Source organism: Hyaena hyaena, unplaced genomic scaffold (assembly GCF_003009895.1).
Source record: "Hyaena hyaena isolate Hyena2069 unplaced genomic scaffold, ASM300989v1 scaffold_299, whole genome shotgun sequence".
Lineage (NCBI taxonomy): Eukaryota > Metazoa > Chordata > Mammalia > Carnivora > Hyaenidae > Hyaena > Hyaena hyaena.
Window position 1 is genome coordinate 687,754 of NW_024080930.1, and position 21,535 is coordinate 709,288.

Below are 21,535 nucleotides of genomic sequence, written 5' to 3' on the forward strand. Positions count from 1 at the left end.
ATTCATCAAAAATTCAACTAAAAAAAAAGATCTTCAATAACAATAAACAACAATTTTGAAAATTCAAGGACAATTTTGTTTTTGAGAAGGCATGCACAAGCTAGGAAGAGGAACAGAGGGGGAGAGAGAGAATCCCAAGCAAGCTACACTCTCACCACAGAGCCATAGATGTCGCCCAATCCCAAGACCCTGAGATCATGACCTGAGCCAAAATCAGGAGTCAAACACTCAACTAACTGGAGCTACTCAGGTACCCCAAAAATTCAAGAGCAATTTTAAAATGCCTGAGACAGTTTTATACCTGGTAACATGGTAAACATTCTATGAATATTCATTCAAATTATTATTTCTAATCAGGTGATACTTTTGCCGTTTTATTAATTATTATTATTAATCTTAGATGGCCATTAAAATCTCTTCTCATGGGGTTTTTACCCTTCACACTTTCATCAGTCACCTTTTCAAGCATATGTAGTCAATTACGAACATTTCATCCTAGGAAATGTTTTTTAATCTTTTTCAACCTTTCCACATATAGAAAACTATTTTCTTTCTCTACTCATGGCAGAAAAGATATTAAAAGCCTTTAAGAAGTTAAACAGAACTTAAAGATCCATTCAATCCAATTATCCCTGTTACAGATAAGAATACTAAGGCCAGAAAGGTAGAATAACTTGGCCAAAATCACAAACACCAGTTCACCGTGGCATGACTGGAAATGCTCAATACACTTTGCAGACTACTGTTAGACAAAAAACGCAGCTATTTATTTCAATCTAATTTCAACACAGCTACGTATTTCAATCAAATTTCTTCTAGTGAGAAGCAGCCTAAATTTGCCAAATAATAGTTATACTTTTATTTTTATCATTATTTTAGAGAGAGAGAGAATGTGAGAGGGGAAGATTGGCAGAGGGAGAGAGGGAGAGAGGGAGAGAGGGAGAGAGGGAGAGAGGAAGAGAGGGGGAGAGAGAGAGAGAGAGAGAGAAAGGGGGAGAGAGGGAGAGAGAGGAGAAGAGAGGGGGGTGGAGAGAGAATCTTAAGTAGGCTCCACCCTTAGTGCGGAGCCCCACTCAGGGCTCAATCCCACGACCCTGGGATCATGACCTGAGGTGAAATCAAGAGTCAGAAGCTCAACCAGGTGAGCCACCCAGGTGCCCCAATACAGTTATACTTTAGCTCTGCACAGTGGCCGTCCTTTAACAAAGAACTAGAAATGATGGATGATAGTGCCATTAATTACAAACCATCTCAGTGAACAGGACTACTTTTCAAAAATAAAATAGGCTTACGAAAATCTAAACAGAATTTTAACATGATTTCTAAACACTGGTAAAATACTAATTTCTGAACTTACAACTTCTTCACCAAACCACCTTGGTGCACATATGATAAAAGTACATTTTTCTAAAGAAGGCAATCAAATTAAAATATCTAATGTAACCCTTAAAAATGGAGAGAAAGGGCACACTGGATGCTCATACATGTTCAATACTGTAATCAAATCTAATTTCTAAATCACAACTAGTGTCTATTCACTTTTTAGTTTTCGTTGTGACTTAAAATGTACATATGATGAAATATAAATAACCCCTGATATATTTTTGGCACATAACTCTTCAATATTTATATACACATAAATACATACACAAACTCAAATACAGATACAATTTTTAAAATAAAACTGATACCATGTTGTATATGATACTGTATCATGGATATTTTCTTTATCCATTAAATATCCTAAAAACATATTCTTGGCAGCTGAGAAATATTATAATTAATTCATTCCCCTATTCTTTAATTTTTTTTTAATGTGTTATTTATTGCTGAGAGAGAGAGAGAGACAGACAGACAGCATAAGTGGAGGAGGGTCAGGGAGAGAGGAGACACAGAATCCAAAACAGTCTCCAAGCTCTGAGCTGTCAGCACAGAGCCCAACGTGGAACTCGAACCCACAAACTGGGAGATCGTAACCTGAGCTGAAGTTAAATGTCCAACCTATGGAGCCACCCAGGTGCCCCTCATTCCCCTATTCTTAATAACTTAGATTATTTCTAATCATCTATTATTTCTCTCACCCAATTTCCCTGGCAGCTTTCTTTATCCAAAAAGAAAAATCCTTCAATTCCTGTCTCAAGTGAAAAATAAAAAACATGACGAATGGTGCTTGAGCTTATTTTTATAGGGCTTCTGAACATGCACATGCCTCAAGATGATGGGTCCACAATACAGTGGTGAAAGTTCTTTGAATACAAAAGAGTAATATGAAAAAACTGTCAAAAAAAAAAAAAAAAACCACAGTGAAACTTCCTTATGTTTTCCAGGGAATAACATCTCTAAAATATTTATTCAAAGCAACAAATTAGGAAAATATGGTTTTATGGGCCTTAGAAATAACTTTTTTTAAAACAACGCTATATGACAACAGTGTCAAGAGAGAAGACACCATAATGAAGTTTAACTGTTTCAATTTTAAAAATTGGGAAAAACCCATAATACTTACTTTGTAAATAGTGCAAAACCATCAATACAAGACTATAGCTGCTTAAAGTACCACGACTGGCATCATTTATCTCATGGTGACTCGCCCACTTCTTAATCACCAGTACTAACGGACGAACTCGATTTTCAACTGAAAGTAAAATTAAAACTTAAAAATGGTAAGAAAATAATTACAGTTTCTTTGAATGTTCATATCATTTCCCAACTCCAAGAGAAAAAGCATTTTCTCCTTGTGTATAAAACATTGTTTTCACCATAAATATGTCTTACTTTTATAAGATATCTTAGTCACCTTTTAAAAATTGCTGAGTCATTTTATTGACTATACCTCTGGTAGTATATAATTTTAGTGTACAACATATTATACATATAATAAAATGTGACACTATACATAAATATAAGATGTCAGTATTTATTATAAACATGTTTAAAAAGGAATAAAGAATAAAGGATAAAGAGAGAAGCTGATAATTATTTGGAATAAAACAAAAAACTTACGGTATGCATAAGTTCTGAGAAGGAATGTGTTTCTTATTCCAACAATATTGTTTACATTCAAGTCGAATTCCACACAACTATTAAAAAGAGAGAGAAACACTTGAGCTCAAGTATTTTTGAACAAATTAAACTAACTTCCTAATAACTAAATTAATATTCATCTACCCTATGATGTAAAAATAGCATGATCTCAGAGACCAAATACTTATTAAAATAAGGCACTAAATTAGAAATAAGAATAAATATATAGCCAGTATATCATTTTAATGTGGTTTAGTATATATTAAAAATATAAAACAGGATTACAGTTGTAAGATCCATAATGCACTACTAAGGCTTTAATTATCCTTAATAAAAGAAATTATAAAATTCTGCAACCTTTTCCAGGAAAACAAAATTATGTTACCAAAAGCATTTCTGATCAAGTTATTCCACTGAGTTACATATTCTCAACTAATCTGTAAGTAAACCATCATTTGATTTAAAACAATAGGAATAAAATGCCAAATAAAGTAGTAGTGGGGAAAAAAGTAGTCTATACATAATATTCCCTCCAAAAAAGGATAAGATATAAATAACATATAAACTATAATATCATACCAAATTGAGTTACTGATAATCTGGGAAGACAGAAGGGATACTTCTTTGAAAGCAAAGATATGATACAATTCACAATTTAAAAAATAGGGCAATAATAAAGGGATCTACAAAGAATGGCAAAACTCAAAATAAAAAGAAAATAACATAAATATACTATCAGGTCCAACAACTGCTGCACACTGAGTTTTTGTATGAAAAGACTGCCTAATATAAAAACTTAAGAAAATTCCTTTCTACAAACTTTTAATTATAAAATTTGAAATTTACCAATGCTGATTTCCTTGTTTAGGGAAATGAAATCCTATAATCTTTCAATTAAACATGCATACTGACAAAAATGGATAGTAGTATCAACACTTCAGATATATATATTTGCCTTTGGGAAACTTATGACAGCAAGAGAGTTACATTCTTTAATTGCATCTGTGCAAGGCTAACACTAAACCAGTTTGCATTTCATCTATATACCACAAAAGGGAGGAAAAAACAGGCAGCAACCAGTCTGCAATCAAAAACTTTTTCAAAAATATGATTTGGAGCTTTAAAAATATCCATAGTACTTGCTTCAAATTCTACTTCTAGAAATACTAAACTAATCCTTTATATGGAAAAAATTTAATGTACAAAATGCTTATTCTAATGGTAGAATAAGTTAAACCTAATATATTGACTGAACAAAAAAACTACTGTAAAACCATTAAAACCCAAGCCAGAAAAATTCATTCAATGATATAAGCAAATATCCATGATACATAGTCAAGTAAAAAAGTATAATCTCAATTTTAAAAACTCTTATGCATTCATATACATAGCAGAGAGACTAAAAGTTTTACACCAAAATGTTAACATCAGTTATCATTGGATGTTAAAAGTTGATTTTTTTTAATGGTCTGTATAGAGAAGAAATATAACATGGTGTTTATAAAGAACACTTACCAATGGAAAAAGTCTGTATAATAATCTTAAATAGAAAAAAAAAATGCACCTAACACAGGACCACCCAAATGCGTAAAGCAATTAATAACAAATATAAAGGAAATAATCAACAGTAATACTAAAAGTAGGGGACTTTAACACCTCACTTACATCAATGGACAGATCATTCAAACAGAATATCAACAAGGAAACAGTGGCTTTGCCTGACACAATGGGCCAGATGGATTTAATAGATATACTCAGAACATTCCATCCTAAAACACCAGAATACATATTCTTTTCAAGTGCACATGGAACATTCTCCAGAAAAGATCACATATTAGGCCACAAAACAAGCCTCTACAAATTCAAAAAAATTAGTCATTCCATGCCTCTTTTCTGACCATAACACTATGAAACTAGAAATCAACCACAAGGAAGTAACTGAAAAGAGCACAAATAAATGGAAGTTAAACAACATGCTACTAAAACAATGGATGAACGAAGAAATGAAAGAGGAAATAAAAAATACACATAGACAAATGAAAATGAAAACAATGACCAAAAATCTTTGGGAAGGGGCAAAAGTGGTTCTAAGGGCAAAGTTTATAGCAACATGGGCCTACCTCAAGAAGAAAAATCTCAAATAAACAACCTAACCTTATACATAAGAGAGTTACAAAAAGAATAAACAAAACCCCAAAACAATAGGAGAAAGGAAATAATAATAAAGATTAGATCAGAAATAAACAAAATAAAAACTTAAAAATCTACAGATCAGTGAAACCAGGAGCTGGATTTTTGAAAATAACCACAAAAAGTTAGAGTCATCCAAAAACAGAGAGAGATACAGAGAATGAGTACTCAAATAAGCAACATCACCAAATGAAAGAGGAGAAATAACAACCAACACCATAAAAATATTACAAATGATTATATGGGAATATTATGAAACATTATATGCCAACAAATTGGAGAACCTAAAAGAAATGTGTAAGTTCCCAGAAACATATAACCTCTCAACAATGAATCAGGAAGAAATAGAAAATTTGAAAAGACCCATTACCAGCAAAAAAATTCCCAACAAATAAAAGTCCAGGACCAGAAGGCTTCACAGGCAAATTCTACCAAACATTCAAAGAAGAGTTACTACCCATTCTTCTCAAACTACTCCAAAAAATAGAAGAGAGGGAAGGCTTCCAAACTCATTCTCTGAGACCTACATTTTCCTCTGATACTAAAACCAGATAAAGATACTACAAAAAAGAGAAATATAGGCCAATATCTCTGATGAACATAGATGTAACAATCCTCAACAATTTATTAGCAAGCTGAATCCAGCAATCCATTTTTTAAAAAAATCAGTCACCACAATCAAGCGAGATTTTATTCCTGGGATGCAAGGATGGGGTCCAATATTTGCAATCAATCAACATATGTCACATCCATAAGAATAAAAGCCATATGATTATTTCAAAAGATGCAGAAAAAGGGGCACCTGCATGACTCAGTTGGTTGAGCACCTAACTCCATTTCAGTTCAGTATCCCAGCATCATAGGATCAAACCCTGCATCGGGCTCTATGCTGAGCATGCAGCCTGTTTAAAATTCTCTCCCGTTCACTCTCCCTCTCTCTCTCCCACTCCCTCCCTCTGCTCCTCTCCCTGCCTTGTGCTTTCTCACTCTCTAAAATAAAAAAATAAATAGGTGCAGAAAAAGCATTTGACAAAGTACAACATTTGTAATAAAAACCCTCAACAAAGTAGGTTTAGAGTGAACATACTTCACTGTAATTAAGGCCATATATGAAAAACGCACAGCTAATAAACTCAATGGTGGAAAACTGAGAGCTTTCCCCTTAAGATCAGGAACAAAACAATGATGTCTACTCTCACAACTTTTTAAAAAATTTTATTATTTATTTTTGAGAGTGAGAGAGACAAAGTCCAAGCAGGGGAGGAGCAGAGAGAGAGGGAAACACAGAACCCGAAACAGGGTCCAGGCTCTGAGCTGTCAGCACAAAGTCCAACATGGGCTCAAACCCACAAACCACGAAAGCATGACCTGAGCTGAAATCGGACACTTAACTGACTAAGCCACTCAGGTATCCCCACTCTCACCACTTTTATTCAACAAAGTATAGGAAGCCATAGCTACACCAGTCAGACATGAAAAAGGAGTAAGAGGCATCCAAATTGGTAAGCAAAAAGTAAAACTTTCAGTATTTGTAGATAACACAATACTATGTATAAAAAATGCTAAAGACTCCATCAAAAAACTACAAGACCTGATAAATGAATTCAGTAAGGTTACAGGATACAAAATTAACATACAGAAATCTACTGTATTTCTATACACTAATAATGAAGCAATAGAAAGAAATTAAAAAAGCAATCACATTTACAACTGCACCAAAAAGAATAAAATACTTAGGAATAAACTTAACCAAGGAGGTTAAAACTTGTGTTCTAGGGGCGCCTGGGTGGCTCAGTCGGTTAAGCATCCGACTTAAGCTCAAGTCATGATCTCATGGTTTGTGGGTTCGAGGCCCACATCAGGCTCTGTGCTGATGACTCAGGGCCTGTTTCAGATTCTGTGTCTCCCTCTCTCTCTGCCCCTTCCCCACTCATTCTCTGTCTCTCAAAACTGAATAAATGCTAAAAAAATTTAAAAAAAAAAACTTGTACTCTAAAATCTATAAAACACTGATGAAAGAAACTGAAGGCAACACAAACAAATGGAAAGACATTCCTTGCTCATGGACTAGAAGAAGAAATATTATTAAAACGTCCATACTACGTAAAGCAATCTACCTACAGATTTAAAGAAATCCCTATCAAAATACAATCAGCGGGGTGCCTGGGTAGCTCAGTCAGATGAGTGCCCAACTCTTGGATTTCAGGTCATGATCTCACGGTCTCTCTCTCTCAAAATAAAAGAAATAAACTTTTAAAAAATACAGCATTTTTCACAGAACTAGAACAAATAACCCTACAATTTGTATGGAACTACAAAAGACCTCAAATAGCCAAAACAGTCTTGAAAAAGAAAAACAAAGCTGGAAGCATCAGAATTCTAGATTGCAAGTTACAGTACAATGCTGTAGTTACCAAAACAGTATGGTACTGGCACAAAATACAAACAAAGATCAATGAAATAGGACAGAGTGCTCAGGAGCGCCTGGGTAGCTCAGCTGGTTAAGCGTCCAACTTCAGTTCAGGTCATGATCTCACGGTTCATGGGTTTGAGCCCCATGTCGGGCTCTGTGCTGACAGCTAGCTCAGAGCCTGGAGACTATCTTCGGATTCTGTGTCTCCCTCTCTCTCTGACCCTCCCCTGCTCATGCTGTCTCTATCTCTCTCTCAAAAATAAATAAAACATTAAAAAAATAAATAAATAAAGGACAGGGTGCCCAAAAACAAACCACAATTATATACGGTCAACTGAACTGCAAGCAAAGAGGCAGGAATATACAATGAAATAAAGACAGTCTCTTCAACAAATGGTGTTGGGAAAACTGAATAGCTACGTGCAAAAGAATGAAACTGGACCACTTACTTACACCACACACAAAAATAAACTAAAATGGATCAAAGACCTAAATGTGAGACCTGAAACCATTAAAAATCCTAGAAGAGAACACAGGCATTAGTTTCTCAGACACTGGGCATAGCAACATTTTTCTACATGTGTAGGCAAAGATGCTCAATATCCCTTATCTTCAGGGAAATGCAAATCAAAACTACACCAATCAGAATGTCTAAAGTCAAAAACAAAAGAAACAGTAAGTGTTGGCAAGGATGTGGAGAAAAAAGAACCCTTGTGCCCTGTTGGTACGAATGCAAACTGGTGCAGCCACTGTGGGAAACAGTATAGAGGTTCTTCAAAAAATAAAAATAGGATTAACGTATAATGCATTCACTGCACTACTGCATATTTACCCAAATCATACAAAAACACTAATTTGAAAGGATATATGCATCCCTATGTTAACTGCAGCATTATTTACAATAGCCAAGTATGGAAACGGCCCAAATATCCACAAAAGCCACGTGCTCGCTTCGGCAGCACATATACCAAATATCCACAAAAGCCAAACAGATAAATGTCCATCAATGGATAAAGATGTGATATATATAAACATATGCACACACACATACAAATGGAATATTATTCTTCCATAAAAATGAGTGAAATTAGAGTATAATGCTAAGTGAAATAAACCAGTGAGAAAAAGACAAATACCGTATGATTTTGCTAATGTGGAATTAAAAATAAAAAATAAAGGGAAAAAAAGAAAGAGAGAAAAACCAAAAAACAGACTCCTTTTTTTTTTTTTCATAGTTTTTGAGACAGAGAGACAGAGCATGAGTGGGGGAGGGTCAGCGACAGAGGGAGACATGGAATCGGAAACTACAGGCTCCAGGCTCTGAGCTGCCAGCACAGAACCTGAGGCAGGGCTCGAACCCACGAACCGTGAGATCATGAACTGAGCTGAAGTTGGACGCTTAACCAACTGAGTCCCCCAGGAGCCCCTCAAAAAACAAACTCTTAACTCTAGAGAACAAACAGAAAGGAAATAGGTAGGGGGATGAGTGAAACAGGTGATGTGGATTAGGAGTACACTTATGATGAGCACTGAGTAATGTATAGAATTACTGAATTACTATATCGTACATCTGAAAGTAATATAACCATATGATAAAAACACTAGAATTAAAATTTTCAACATAAAAAAAAGAAAAAGAATAAAGTTTTTATATAATTACAATTGCAACCATGTTTTATTTTAGTTTATTTATTTTGAGAGAGAAAGTGGGGGGATGGTGTGCAAGTGAGGGAGAAGCAGAGAGGCAAAGAATCCCAAGCAGACTTCTCGCTGTGTGTGCAGAGCCGAACACAGGGCTCAAACTCATGAATCATGAGATCATGATCTGAGCCAAAATCAAGAATCTGGTGCTTAATGGAATAAGCCACCCAGGGGGCCTCCAACCATGTATTTTAAAAAAATAATTACAATAAGCTAAGAATTTTATTAAATATTATTATTAAATAATTTTATTTATCTTTAGTTTATCTCCTATAAAGTATTTTAGAAAACTCTACCATTATTTATTTGAAAAAATTCAGTAAAAACTTATAGACTGGATAGATATTTGAATGAATGAAGGGGAAGCTCTGAACCAAGAAAAAAAAGAAGGCAGAATGTCACATTATTTAATCTCAGCTAGTGACTCAGAATTTTCTCCACTCTGCGAATGTCTACAAATGACCATACAGTGCTGGAAATATTAATTTGGCAGGTTACAAAATAAAAATCATCAAGGCGCCTGGGTGGCTCAGTGGGTTAAGACTCTGACTTCGGCTCAGGTCATGATCTCGAGGTTCGTGGGTTCAAGCCCCGCATCGGGCTCTGTGCTGACAGCCAGCTCAGAGCCTGGAGACTGTTTCAGATTCTGTATATTCTTCTCTCTCTGACCCTCCCCTGCTCATGCTGTCTCTCTCTCAGAAATAAATAAAACATTAAGAAAAAAATTTTTTTTAAATCATCATGTAGGCAAATTCATAAATAAAGAATCCATTAATAATGAGAATCAACAATGTATATACATTTACACTTACATTTATGTAAACCATTTCAGTATTTTATAAAACTAGGTTAGAAAACCTAATTTATCACAATCCTATCTATTTTTTAGATAACAAATATTTTTTAATCAATGGCAGTCAACACCTATTTACATTTTATATTCAGATATTATATAAAATATCCTAATCCCATTACCCATAAAAAATTCAGAAGCCAGGCTGGTAGAGTATACAGATATAATTATAACAACTCCCAGGATATAAACATACATCAAATCTCATCAATTAAGATACGTTCTAAAGAATATATTACATTTCGAAAAAGCAAGAGATTATTTAAAAAAAATTTTTATTTTTTGAATAAGCTAGCTAAGCGGATTTAATCCACATGTTAGGCCATCATAATGTATTTTACTTATTTACTTATTTATTTATTATTTTTTAAAAACTTTTTTAATGTTTTATTTATTTCTGAGAAAGAGAGAGAGACACCGTGAGCAGGGGAGGGTCAGAGAGAGAGGGAGACAAAGAACCCGAAGACAGCCTCCAGGCTCTGAGCTAGCTGTCAGCACAGAGCCAGGCGTGGGGCTCAAACCCATGAACCTGAGCTGAAGTCAGACACTTACCCAACCGAGCCACCCAGGCACCCCACAGGAGAGCATTTTAAAATGTGAAATGTAAATAAACATATATACATTCTTTAAAATGGATAGTTTCAAACACTCAAGCAAAATAACTAAGCACAGCTAAGCATAAAGAATTGCTCAGACTATTCTAAATAATCATCTCAAAAACAAATCAGGTGAAGTTCTAAAAACTGATGAAGACAAGCTATTATGCTGTAGCATACACTTCTTAATTATCTGTATCAAAAGAATATCTAAAATGATCTAAAACAGAGCAGCGGCAGCAGCGGCAGCGGCAGTAGCCACCACCTCCGCGGGAGCCGCAGCCGCCGGCCTAGCCTCCCCCCGGCCCCGCCGCCGCTGCAGTCATGGCTGCTGATGGGGTGGACGAACGCTCGCCTCTGCTGTCAGCATCCCATTCGGGAAATGTCACTCCCACGGCCCCGCCGTACTTGCAGGAAAGCAGCCCCAGAGCGGAACTCCCCCCTCCATATACAGCCATTGCCAGTCCTGATGCCACTGGTATTCCAGTAATTAACTGCCGTGTGTGCCAGTCTCTCATCAACTTGGATGGCAAGCTTCACCAGCATGTGGTTAAGTGCACGGTTTGCAATGAAGCTACGCCAATCAAAAACCCCCCAACAGGGAAGAAATATGTTAGATGCCCTTGTAATTGTCTCCTCATTTGTAAGGACACATCTCGGCGAATAGGATGTCCGAGACCTAACTGTAGACGCATAATTAACCTTGGCCCAGTAATGCTTATTTCTGAAGAACAACCAGCTCAACCTGCATTGCCAGTCCAACCAGAAGGTACAAGGGTCGTGTGTGGGCATTGTGGAAACACGTTCCTGTGGATGGAACTGAGGTTCAACACTCTGGCAAAATGCCCACACTGCAAAAAAATTTCCTCAGTGGGTAGTGCGCTTCCACGAAGACGCTGCTGTGCATATATTACCATTGGGATGATATGTATTTTCATTGGAGTTGGATTAACTGTTGGCACCCAAGATTTTGCAAGGCGATTTCATGCAACCTATGTTTCTTGGGCAATTGCTTATCTCTTAGGTTTGATCTGTCTTATCCGAGCTTGTTACTGGGGAGCCATAAGAGTGAGTTATCCAGAACATAATTTTGCCTAAGCTTGCTTCCGATTCAGTGATGCAGGGGAGAGCATCTAGCTGTTCTTGATAAACTACTCTGGACATCTTTAAATCATTTATCCTAATGGATTCCATTCTAGTTTATGTATAAAGTTTCAAGACTTTGCGAGTATTTTATGAACAAATGCCCATTGCACTACATTATATGCAAATAGTTTGTTTGCTGCTAGATTTTCAAGCTCTGAATAATAAAACTGTGTCTTCATGTTCTTTTACATCTCTTAAAAGATATTTTTGGATTTGTCACCAAACATTACATATAACATCACCCTTCCATTATTTTTAAGTCAGTTATTCCATTACTTGCTCATCTGTGAGTATTCCCAAGGAGTGTTTATAAATGTTTCTACAATAGCTTCACATTTATACTCACATTTTAATTAAACAGTATCAAAATTGCTTGCTTTAATATCTAAGCAATATGCATTTTGCTTGAACTGCTTACTGTAACTTTAACCTAAGATCATAGTGACCTTATTCAGGAAAAACAATTGAGTGTACCTTCAAAGACTTGACATTCTTGTCAGATAAAAACCATTTCTAGATACTGTATGCTTGTTTTTTGTTGTTTGTAGAAAGATACAATATTTTGGTAGTAATTTAAAATACAAGAATGAAAATATTTATTTCTCCACAGTTGGAGATAATGTTGGATAAATGTTTTATACCTCAAAGATCACAGGAGTTTTGTCTTTCATTTTTGTCTGCTTTTTTGTTTACTAATTATAAAAGTTCTGGTCTAGATTTATGAAATTTAATGTTAATCAGCTGTGTGTATTCCTTTATAGATCTTGGAGGAAGTATTTCACATGACATATTTTATAAAATTAACCATTTAAACAAAGATATATTTACACTGGGTTGCCCTCTTTTTCATTAAATCATGGTAAAGTTTTCCTATTGGGCTAATTATGGACTGCTTATATGAGAAGAGAGCCTATGACATTTTACAGTAGCTAAAATGTTGAGATTAGAGGTAGTTACTCTTTTCATTCTTTTCAAATACAGCTGGTCAGATAGTTACCCAATTTATTCAAGAACGTAGATCAAAGACAAAAAGCAACATAGTTTTCTAAGAATTCACTAGGATTTAAGGAATCAGCTCTCGCACTGCCTATCTTTGCAGTTTTGAAAAAGAAATTGCTTAATTGAGAAGTAATGTTCTAAAGCCTTTAATGTAGTAGAAGTAAGATGATGAAATGATATGAGTAAATTAATTGGCTATTCCAGAGATAAGAATAATAGTTTAAATTATTTATGTTCCTGACTAGTATAAAAATGTACTCATCAGAGAATTTGGAGCAAAATACATGTAAACTTAAAAGAGTAATTGATAAATGTCTAAATGCAGTAGCTCAGGATTATATGTACCCTGGAAAATACAATAATAAAGATTATTGTTCAAAATAAATAAATAAATAAATAAATAAATAAATAAAATGATCTAAAACAACTGAAAAATGAAAATTCGATAATTACTTACCTGACTTTATCCCTGAACTTCACAATTGGCACTTTTGCTCGAATCAGCTGAGGTCTCTCTATGTAGCCAGCTGAAGAATAAAATATGAACATCTGTAAATGTTTCTCAAATAGTTTTTTACTAAGCTAAAACAGTTTATGAAAACAGTCTTTTAAGAACACAAAGAAAGGATATTAGCAAATTCTTCTAAGACTGAAAACTTCCAATACCATTTAGAGAGCTTTATATTAAAATTCAGAAATGTAGTCTAGTATCTAATAATACTTATAAAGAAATTCACCAGAGGATTATAAGCAGGAAAAATATCTAGGCTGGCAGCAGGGCCATAGCTCAATTCTGTTATAGCATAAGGCAAAATATTATGGCAGCCATAAATATCATATTTACAAAGAGTCTCAAATGTGGAAATGCCAGCAACATGATACACGGAATAGAGATACATTTAAATAAATATGATCTCTAAGAAGAAGAATACATATATACATATTTTTTATCCCATTAAACCTTAAAAATTTTTTTTGAAAATAATACATGTTTATTACAGAAAATCAGGAAAATACAGAAGTATGTAAAATGGAAACTGCCAACTTTTCCCAAAGGAGCAGTTTCCTAATATTATAACTAAAGGAAAAACATAACACTAGACTTAAAAATTTTTCCGTTATATTGCTTTCACCACCAAAATCATAAAATAAGTCAAGCTTCAACAGAACTTGTATGCAGGAATTCAATGAGGCTTAATGAAAAAAAGAGTTAAAAGTTTCAAGTTCCAGGTACAGGTTCTGACACCCAACAAACAAACTACATTCTTCAGGCAAATTACTGAACCCACGATCACTATTCTCCTTAACTCTGAAAATTAACAACCAAAAATACCTTTGAATTAGATGATCTTTAAGGTTCCTTCCATTTTTAATATGTGATTTTCATAACAGTTATTAAAAATCTACTTAAGTTATGAATTACTCCTTTATTTTACAGATGTGACAACTTAAGTCCACTAAAGTAAGTCACTTGGGATTTATTTCTCTTCAACAATAGATATAACTTGTTCAAGGGCAGTAACAGGTCACTTGACTTTGTATTTTCCAGTTCAAAGCCTGACACGTAAGGACTATCTTCTGAATAAATGGGCACATCTCTTTTTCTTTTTTTTTTTTTTAATATTTTTATTTATTTCTAGGAGAGAGAGAGAGAGACAGCGTGAGCAGGGAGAGAGGGAGTCACAGACTCCGAAACAGGCTCCAGGCTCCGAGCTGGCAGGCAGCACAGAGCCCGACGCGGGGCTCAAACCCACGAACCGGGAGATCACGACCCAAGTGAAAGTCAGCCACTCAACCGACTAAGCCACCCAGGCGCCCCTGGGCACATCTCTTTCTAATATCACATGGTAAATGTGACTTCACTGGTCCATGATATTCTGTGGTGTGGAAGTTTAAAATACATTATGGGGGTGCCTGGGTGGCTCAGTCGGTTAAGCGTCCGACTTCTGCTCAGGTCATGATCTCACAGCTTGTGGGTTCGAGCCCCGCATCGGGCTCTGTGCTGACAGCTCGGAGCTCGGAGCCTGTTTCAGATTCTGTGTCTCCCTCTCTCCCTTCCCCTCCCCTGCTCATGCTGTCTCTCTCTCTCTGAGAAATAAATAAAACATTTAAAAAGTTTTTAAAAAATAATAAATAAATAAGTAAATAAAATACATTATGATGGCTTAACATGTGGATTAAATCCGCTGAGCTAGCTTATCCAAAAAATAAAATCTTATAATAAAGCGGCCTAAGTCAATAATTTGCTTTCTGTTGGAGTAATTCATTTGGGCTTCATGTTCAATGATCTTATTTTTAAAACGTGGTGTCAAGGGGCGCCTGGGTGGCTTAGTCGGTTAAGCGTCCGACTTTCGCTTAGGTCATGATCTCGCGGTTCGTGGGTTCGGGCCCCGCGTCAGGCTCTGTGCTGACTGCCAGCTCAGAGCCTGGAGCCTGTTTCAGTCTGTGACTCCCTCTCTCTCTGACCCTCCCCTGCTCACACTGTCTCTCTCTCTCCTAGAAATAAATAAAACATTAAAAAAAAAAAAAAACAAAACGTGGTGTCATAAGTTGCATGTCACTGCGGAAAAAGATGAAATTCTCACTCCCTCACAGGAACACCTATAAGACTTTACCTGTATCACTTTCTTAGCTTTTCACAGATACCATACACTACAGCTATTCATATTCATACGTTAGCTTCCCTACCAGCATGATAACCTTTTGAGAAAAAGCAACAAAGCTTATATACATTTGAATTCCCCAATGCGAACAGTGGGATTATCTTGCAAGTACACTCAATAAAGAATTGTTCTCCTTTTAATTGAGTTAAACAGAATTTACTTAGAAAAAAGGATCCACATTATGCCTATCCTGACCAGAAAATAAACAATTCTTATCAGAAAGTAAAGTGAGAGACAGATGAGAGATATATTAAATAGTCATGTCAGATGACATACGAACTTGAGGCTTACGAGACTTACAAAGTCTAGTACAGAAGTGTTTATGGACTAAGGTGAGTATATGCCGTGCTTCAGTCTTCTGATTTACCTGAAAAAAACACTGAAAAGTTAAAAATAAAGTGTTTTTTCACTATCTTTCTAAATTTATTGTTTTATTTTCTTAATGTTTCTCAACAAAGGAAAAAGTATGCTTTTATTTCCAGTTATTTTTCAATATACACTTTAAATTATGTTATAAAAAATGTCAACTTTTATGCTGTCTTTCATTTCACATCCACATTCCTAAATCCCAAATTATAAATTTGAAGGAAAAATTTTAAAATATTGGAAGTCTTATATGTCATTTTTTTACTTTAGTAAAATGCACATAAAGCAATCCTCTCCTAGGAAAACAAAATATGTTACATAAAGTTAAAATTCTGTTTATTTCCCTGTCTACAACGTGAGCTGCTTTAAGGATAAGTTCCAACAGAACAGTACAAACATATCAAAAAGACGGAGGATTGGTGTGATGTGGGTGAAAAGAGTCTAACTGCATGAGAGACTTAATTAAAACTCTAATATTCTTCGCTATGTTTATTATTTCTGAGGCTTTTTTTTTCCTTTATATGATTTCAAGGCATAGAAAAGTGTCAGAGTTTCCTGGAATAAATCTCCTTATGATTTGCAGTAATTAGGAGCCAATTTTATTAGTGAAATAATAAAATTAATAAAAATATATATTAATATGTTAATATATATTAATAAAAATATTCAATAGATTTTTTTGTATTTTTAAAGAGGTAAAGTATAATAAGGCACATTAAAATTATACTGAAATTAATCTTTGGTAATTCAGAAGAGACTTCAGCATATTGAAGAGACTGCTTCAAGTCAGTATAGTGAACACCAATTACTACAGTGTGAAGGATACACAAGAGTATCAGTTAACAGGAAATTCAAACAAATCCTAAAAAACAAAATTTGGTTGCAAAACAAAAATAAAAAGAAACAACCCAAAATATTTAAAATGTCAGTGAAATCCCTTTTTGTATTCCCAAAACAGGAACTCCAAACCCCATAGCATTTTTGGGGGGGGTGGGGGAAGGAAGGGGAATTAAAAGAATCACTGATAATTCAAATGGAAAGGAAATATAGGAAAACTTTGGTTTAAGAAGATAATTCATTCCAGAATCATGCTTGTAATCCAAAGCACTTGTATAACAAGGCAAATTTCAAAACCCATTGGCTCAGTTGTGATCATGTGACATTTGGTGGGATGTACTATATGTATTGCAAGACCTTACTCATTAATCAAGTAAAAATTTATTAGAAATGTTTGTGGGGGGAGGGGGGAGATGGGCATGGAAGAGGGCACTTGTGGGGATGAGCACTGGGTGTTATATGGAAACCAATTTGACAAACTATTTGTAAAATAATAAATAAATAAATAAATAAATAATAAAAGCTATTGAAATAAAAAAAAATGTTTGTTCATCTTGTGGAACACTGGCAGAACAAGTTACTCACAATCCAAGGTTTCACTATATCAACATAATACTGACACATGCTCTTCTTGTTACATCTTGGCAACATATCCAATCCAGTCAATACAGAGGTAGAGCTCTTTAAAACACAGTGAAGACATCTCACTTTAAAAACTTAAGAATAAATTAATGCTAAAATCGTGATATGCTTATTTGTGCATGTGCACGTGCCCTAAAAGAGAAAGAAGCATTTCCTGGGTTTTCTTGAATTATTATGAAGAGAAAATCCAAAGAACTAATTAAAACAAGTTTTTTCTCTCAAAGATTTTTATATGAAATTTAACACTTGAAATACATGTTTCATTACTTACTGGTTCCTCTTTAACAACTAGGCATAAATCACCATCACTGCTCCGGGTACCAAATCCATTTAAAGAGGACCCAACCAAAAAAAGTCTGCTTTCTAGAGAAATAGAAGGGATTATAAAGTATTATTTAAAACTTAAAATAGGAACATATATACGTAAAGGCATGCAAAACAGGGAAACATACGTGGAAATAAGAGCTGAATTTCTCTCTGCAGCTGTGTTCGACACAGTTCTTTCTTCTTTAAATCACTTACTTGCTGCTGACATGCTTCAAATAACTCCAGTATCTGCTGACTCAACTTGAATCCACCGTAAGAAAAAAAAGTTAAAATTTTGTTTAGAAATGTAAACGTAATTACCATACTAAGAAGTGTAAAACAATATTACCAATGGTATCTTTAAAATGAATACATATGATCTCCTTAACACTTTCCAAAACTACTGTCACTCAAGTAATGACAGTTACTCAGTAATAAAATAGTTATGAGTTTTTCCCAAGTAAAGTATCATTGATAAGTCACAGAAAAGTACAACTGGTCACAGATAATTCTTAATGGGTATAATCCATGGGACAGCAAACTATAATCTTTGGTTGCAGCCTGTTTTTGGCACATGAGTAAAGAATGGTTTTTACATTTTTAAAGGGTTATTAAAACAAACAGATAAATAAAATATGCAACAGAAGCATGTGAGCAGCAACGTATAAAACATTTATTATCTGTCCCTTTAAAAAAAACAAGTTTTGCACAGCCTCTAGTATTTATACCACCAAAAATAAATATTATTCCCCATTCTTAAAAACAATACTGGCCTGAACCCTGTCTTTTTATTGCCATCTACAGTTGGATCTCCTTGTTTATCGTTCTATCTGATTCACACTTTCCCCTTCAATCCAACTCTTGCCATCATCACAGGTAAATTCCTCATCTACAATGCACTACCTATCACTCCTACCATTTCTGAATTTTCTTACTCCAATATTTTTCATCTGCTTTACACTCCCACAGCCATAACATGGTCTTTACAAAAAAAAAAATCAGAATTCCTCTACTTCTGAAATTTAAATTCCAGTATACTATCTTGGGCTTCAATCTCTAATCCAATTCTTAACTCCCCTCATACCTGCTCTAGAAACACAAAGACCTGGATTCCACTGAACCCTGCCTTTTCTACGAGGTTATCAGCACCTGAATGGTGTGATTCCCTTCCCTACCTATCTATACCCCAGAGTGCATCCCTTGAACCACTCTCTTTTATCATGCCTTAACATTATTCCCGTGTCATGCTCTGACATCTGTCCTGCAAAATACTAATCTTAGGTATATACAAACAATCACCTTCTAAGCTCTTATATCTGAGTTGCTAACATGAAACTGAAAAAATGTTTAAGTCACAAAATTGGCATCTTTCAAATTTATATTTTAAGGTCTAGCCCAAGGCTGGTCCTTAGCATCACTCAATATTTAATATTTAAATATTTTTTAATAACCTTCCCTCCAAAACGATAAAGGAAATAGGAGAATAAAATAAACAGATCAAACCAAAACAAAATAAAATAAAACATGGCCAACAAATACAAAACAGATGATTATGTATTAGTCATGGACCCAAGATATGAGCAGAGGGGACCAAATACCAATAGAAGCAAGACCCACATGGTATCAGAAATAAGAAGAAAAAAAGGAAAAAATTTTAGATAGTCCCAAAGCCAGACCATCCAGAAATCAAATTGTCCATAGGTACTACACTTCCTGCCCCTTCCTCAAATTAAGGAATCCAATTCAGAGTAGTACAGCAATCAAAGCTGCAGGAGAGTTTCACAGGCTATATGCAAGAGTCCATAGATAAATTCAAGAGCATCACAGAAAGATGAGAAATCTCAAAAAAACGTGAAAGCTCCCTTCTAAGACAGAGCAATACACCAAGCGGAAACTAGCAAAAGAAGAAATCTAAAATAAACAGTAAAGAGCCATTAGAGGCAAAGAGAAAAGAGTGTGAAACTAGAATGACTCTGCCTTCACGGAGACATGTGACAATGCCTACCATCATTTTTAGTTATCATACCTGGGGGTAAGAGAGGTGCCACTGGGTGGTCACTGGTTATCTAGTAGATAGAAGGCAGAATGCCACTAAACATCTTACCATGAATAGGTTGATCCCTCACAGCAAAGATTATCTGACTCAAAGGCCAGTACTGGAGAGGGTGAAAAATTCTACTGTATAGAAAAATAGAGAAAAAGGAGAGAAAAGTTCTCAGAAACTATATTGCTGAATACTATATAACAACAGAAGAGATTCTTAAAGCGGTAACATAGTAAAGCTAGCCTGCCAACCTTCTTCATTTAAAAGTGGTACAGGAAAAGATCTCTCACTTGTATCTGTGTTTGTTAAATACAAATAACAGAAAACTGGTATCTCAGAAAGGGAGGTGTGAATGAGAGGCAAGAAAAAATATATGAAGAAATGATGCCTAAAATGGATTCTGGTCAATTCCCATACAAAGTTTTTATAAGAAAATAGAGGTAACACTCTGAGAGATAATAAAGCACATGAGAAAGACATGTCCACAAGACTAATGGAATTTTTAACATAATATATCAAGCCAAGGAATTTTCTCTCACCTTTTAAGTTTCTAAAAAGTTACTAGTATACTCTACTAGTATATGTGCTAGTACTAACAAAGAACAATCAGAAATCTACATTTAAAAAACATCAATAGCAGCAAAATACAAGAAATATTTAGAAATGCATTTACCAAAATATATATAAAACTTGTACACTTAAAATTAACAAATATTGATGTAAGAAATTAAAAGCCTAAACAAATGAAGAGCTATACCATGCTCATGAATCAAGTAACTACTGTTAAGATGTTAATTCTCCTGAAATTAATCTATAGAGTCAGTACAATTAAAAAGAAAAGCCAAGATGGGAGCCTAGATGGCTCAGCTGGTTGAGTGTCCAACTTTGGCTCAGATCATGATCTCACGGTTTGAAGGTTCAAGCCCTGCACTGGGGCCTGGAGCCTAATTTGGATTCTGTGACTCTCTCTCTGTCCCTCCTCTGTTCACACTCTCTCTCAAAATAGATAAATAAAAATAAAAAGAGAGAGAGAGAGAGAAAAGAAGGAAAAGACAAGACCAGACCTAGCAGGCTTAGTTCTAGAAACTGAGAAAATAACTTTAAATTTTATCTGAAAGGCANAAAAAAAAAAAAAAAAAAAAAAACAACAAGAATAGCCAAAAGAAGGAGGAGGAGGAGGAAAGAAAAAAAGTTGGAGGATTTGCCTAACCAGCCTTCAAGACTTACAACAGTATGGCACTGGCAAAAAGGATAGATAAAAAGGGTAACAAAAAATATTGAAGTATTTGTGAATGTTATATCATTATATTAATGATTCAAACTAATGAGGGACAGATATATAGATGTAATAAAACTGGTAGCATGTTGTTGGTTTTTAAAGTTTGGTGATATGAGGACCTTATACTCTATTTTTATATATATTTGATATTTTCCATGATAAAAAAGCTTTAAGAAAGCATCCAAGTTTATAAAAGATTTGAAAAAGGTTTCTAGTAAAGTGGCTAATATAAAATTTTAAATGACACTTGAATGATTAAGTTTCATTCATTTGTAGGACTGGCAAAATATGGCCTGTAAGCAAAATACTGCCTCTGAGCTGTTTTACAGGCCAGTAAGATAAAATAATTTTTACATTAAAAAAAAATTTTTTTTTAATGTTTTATTTATTTCTGAGAGAGACACAGTGTGAGCAGGGGAGGGTCAGAGAGGGAGACACAGAATCTGAAGCAGGCTCCAGGCTCTGAGCTGTCAGCA

General features: G+C 34.8%; 2 protein-coding genes across 6 annotated transcripts in view; one reads left to right on the forward strand and one right to left on the reverse strand.

Moving 5' to 3' along the window:
• TENT2 (terminal nucleotidyltransferase 2) overlaps nucleotides 1-21,535 on the reverse strand; it is a 74,150-nt gene that overhangs the window by 27,801 nt on the left and 24,814 nt on the right. For 4 of the 5 annotated variants that reach the window (XM_039247467.1, XM_039247466.1, XM_039247464.1 and 1 more), the window contains 6 exons: nucleotides 17,883-17,997; nucleotides 17,702-17,793; nucleotides 15,886-15,964; nucleotides 13,380-13,449; nucleotides 3,004-3,080; nucleotides 2,507-2,635 (listed from right to left, as the gene is read on the reverse strand). In XM_039247467.1, the coding sequence (XP_039103398.1) occupies nucleotides 2,507-2,635; nucleotides 3,004-3,080; nucleotides 13,380-13,449; nucleotides 15,886-15,964; nucleotides 17,702-17,793; nucleotides 17,883-17,997 (562 nt within the window). The remainder of the gene's footprint in view (nucleotides 1-2,506; nucleotides 2,636-3,003; nucleotides 3,081-13,379; nucleotides 13,450-15,885; nucleotides 15,965-17,701; nucleotides 17,794-17,882; nucleotides 17,998-21,535) is intronic. The other variant, XM_039247468.1, reaches the window with a different exon arrangement.
• On the forward strand, nucleotides 11,087-11,875 carry LOC120242017 (type 2 phosphatidylinositol 4,5-bisphosphate 4-phosphatase). Its single transcript, XM_039247469.1, has one exon. The coding sequence runs from the start codon at nucleotides 11,102-11,104 to the stop codon at nucleotides 11,873-11,875; it is 774 nt and encodes a 257-aa protein (XP_039103400.1). The 5' UTR covers nucleotides 11,087-11,101.

Bases quoted from the DNA above. Each gene is read 5' to 3' on its own strand.
- LOC120242017 (XM_039247469.1), top strand. From the start codon at position 11,102: ATGGCTGCTGATGGGGTGGACGAACGCTCGCCTCTGCTGTCAGCATCC.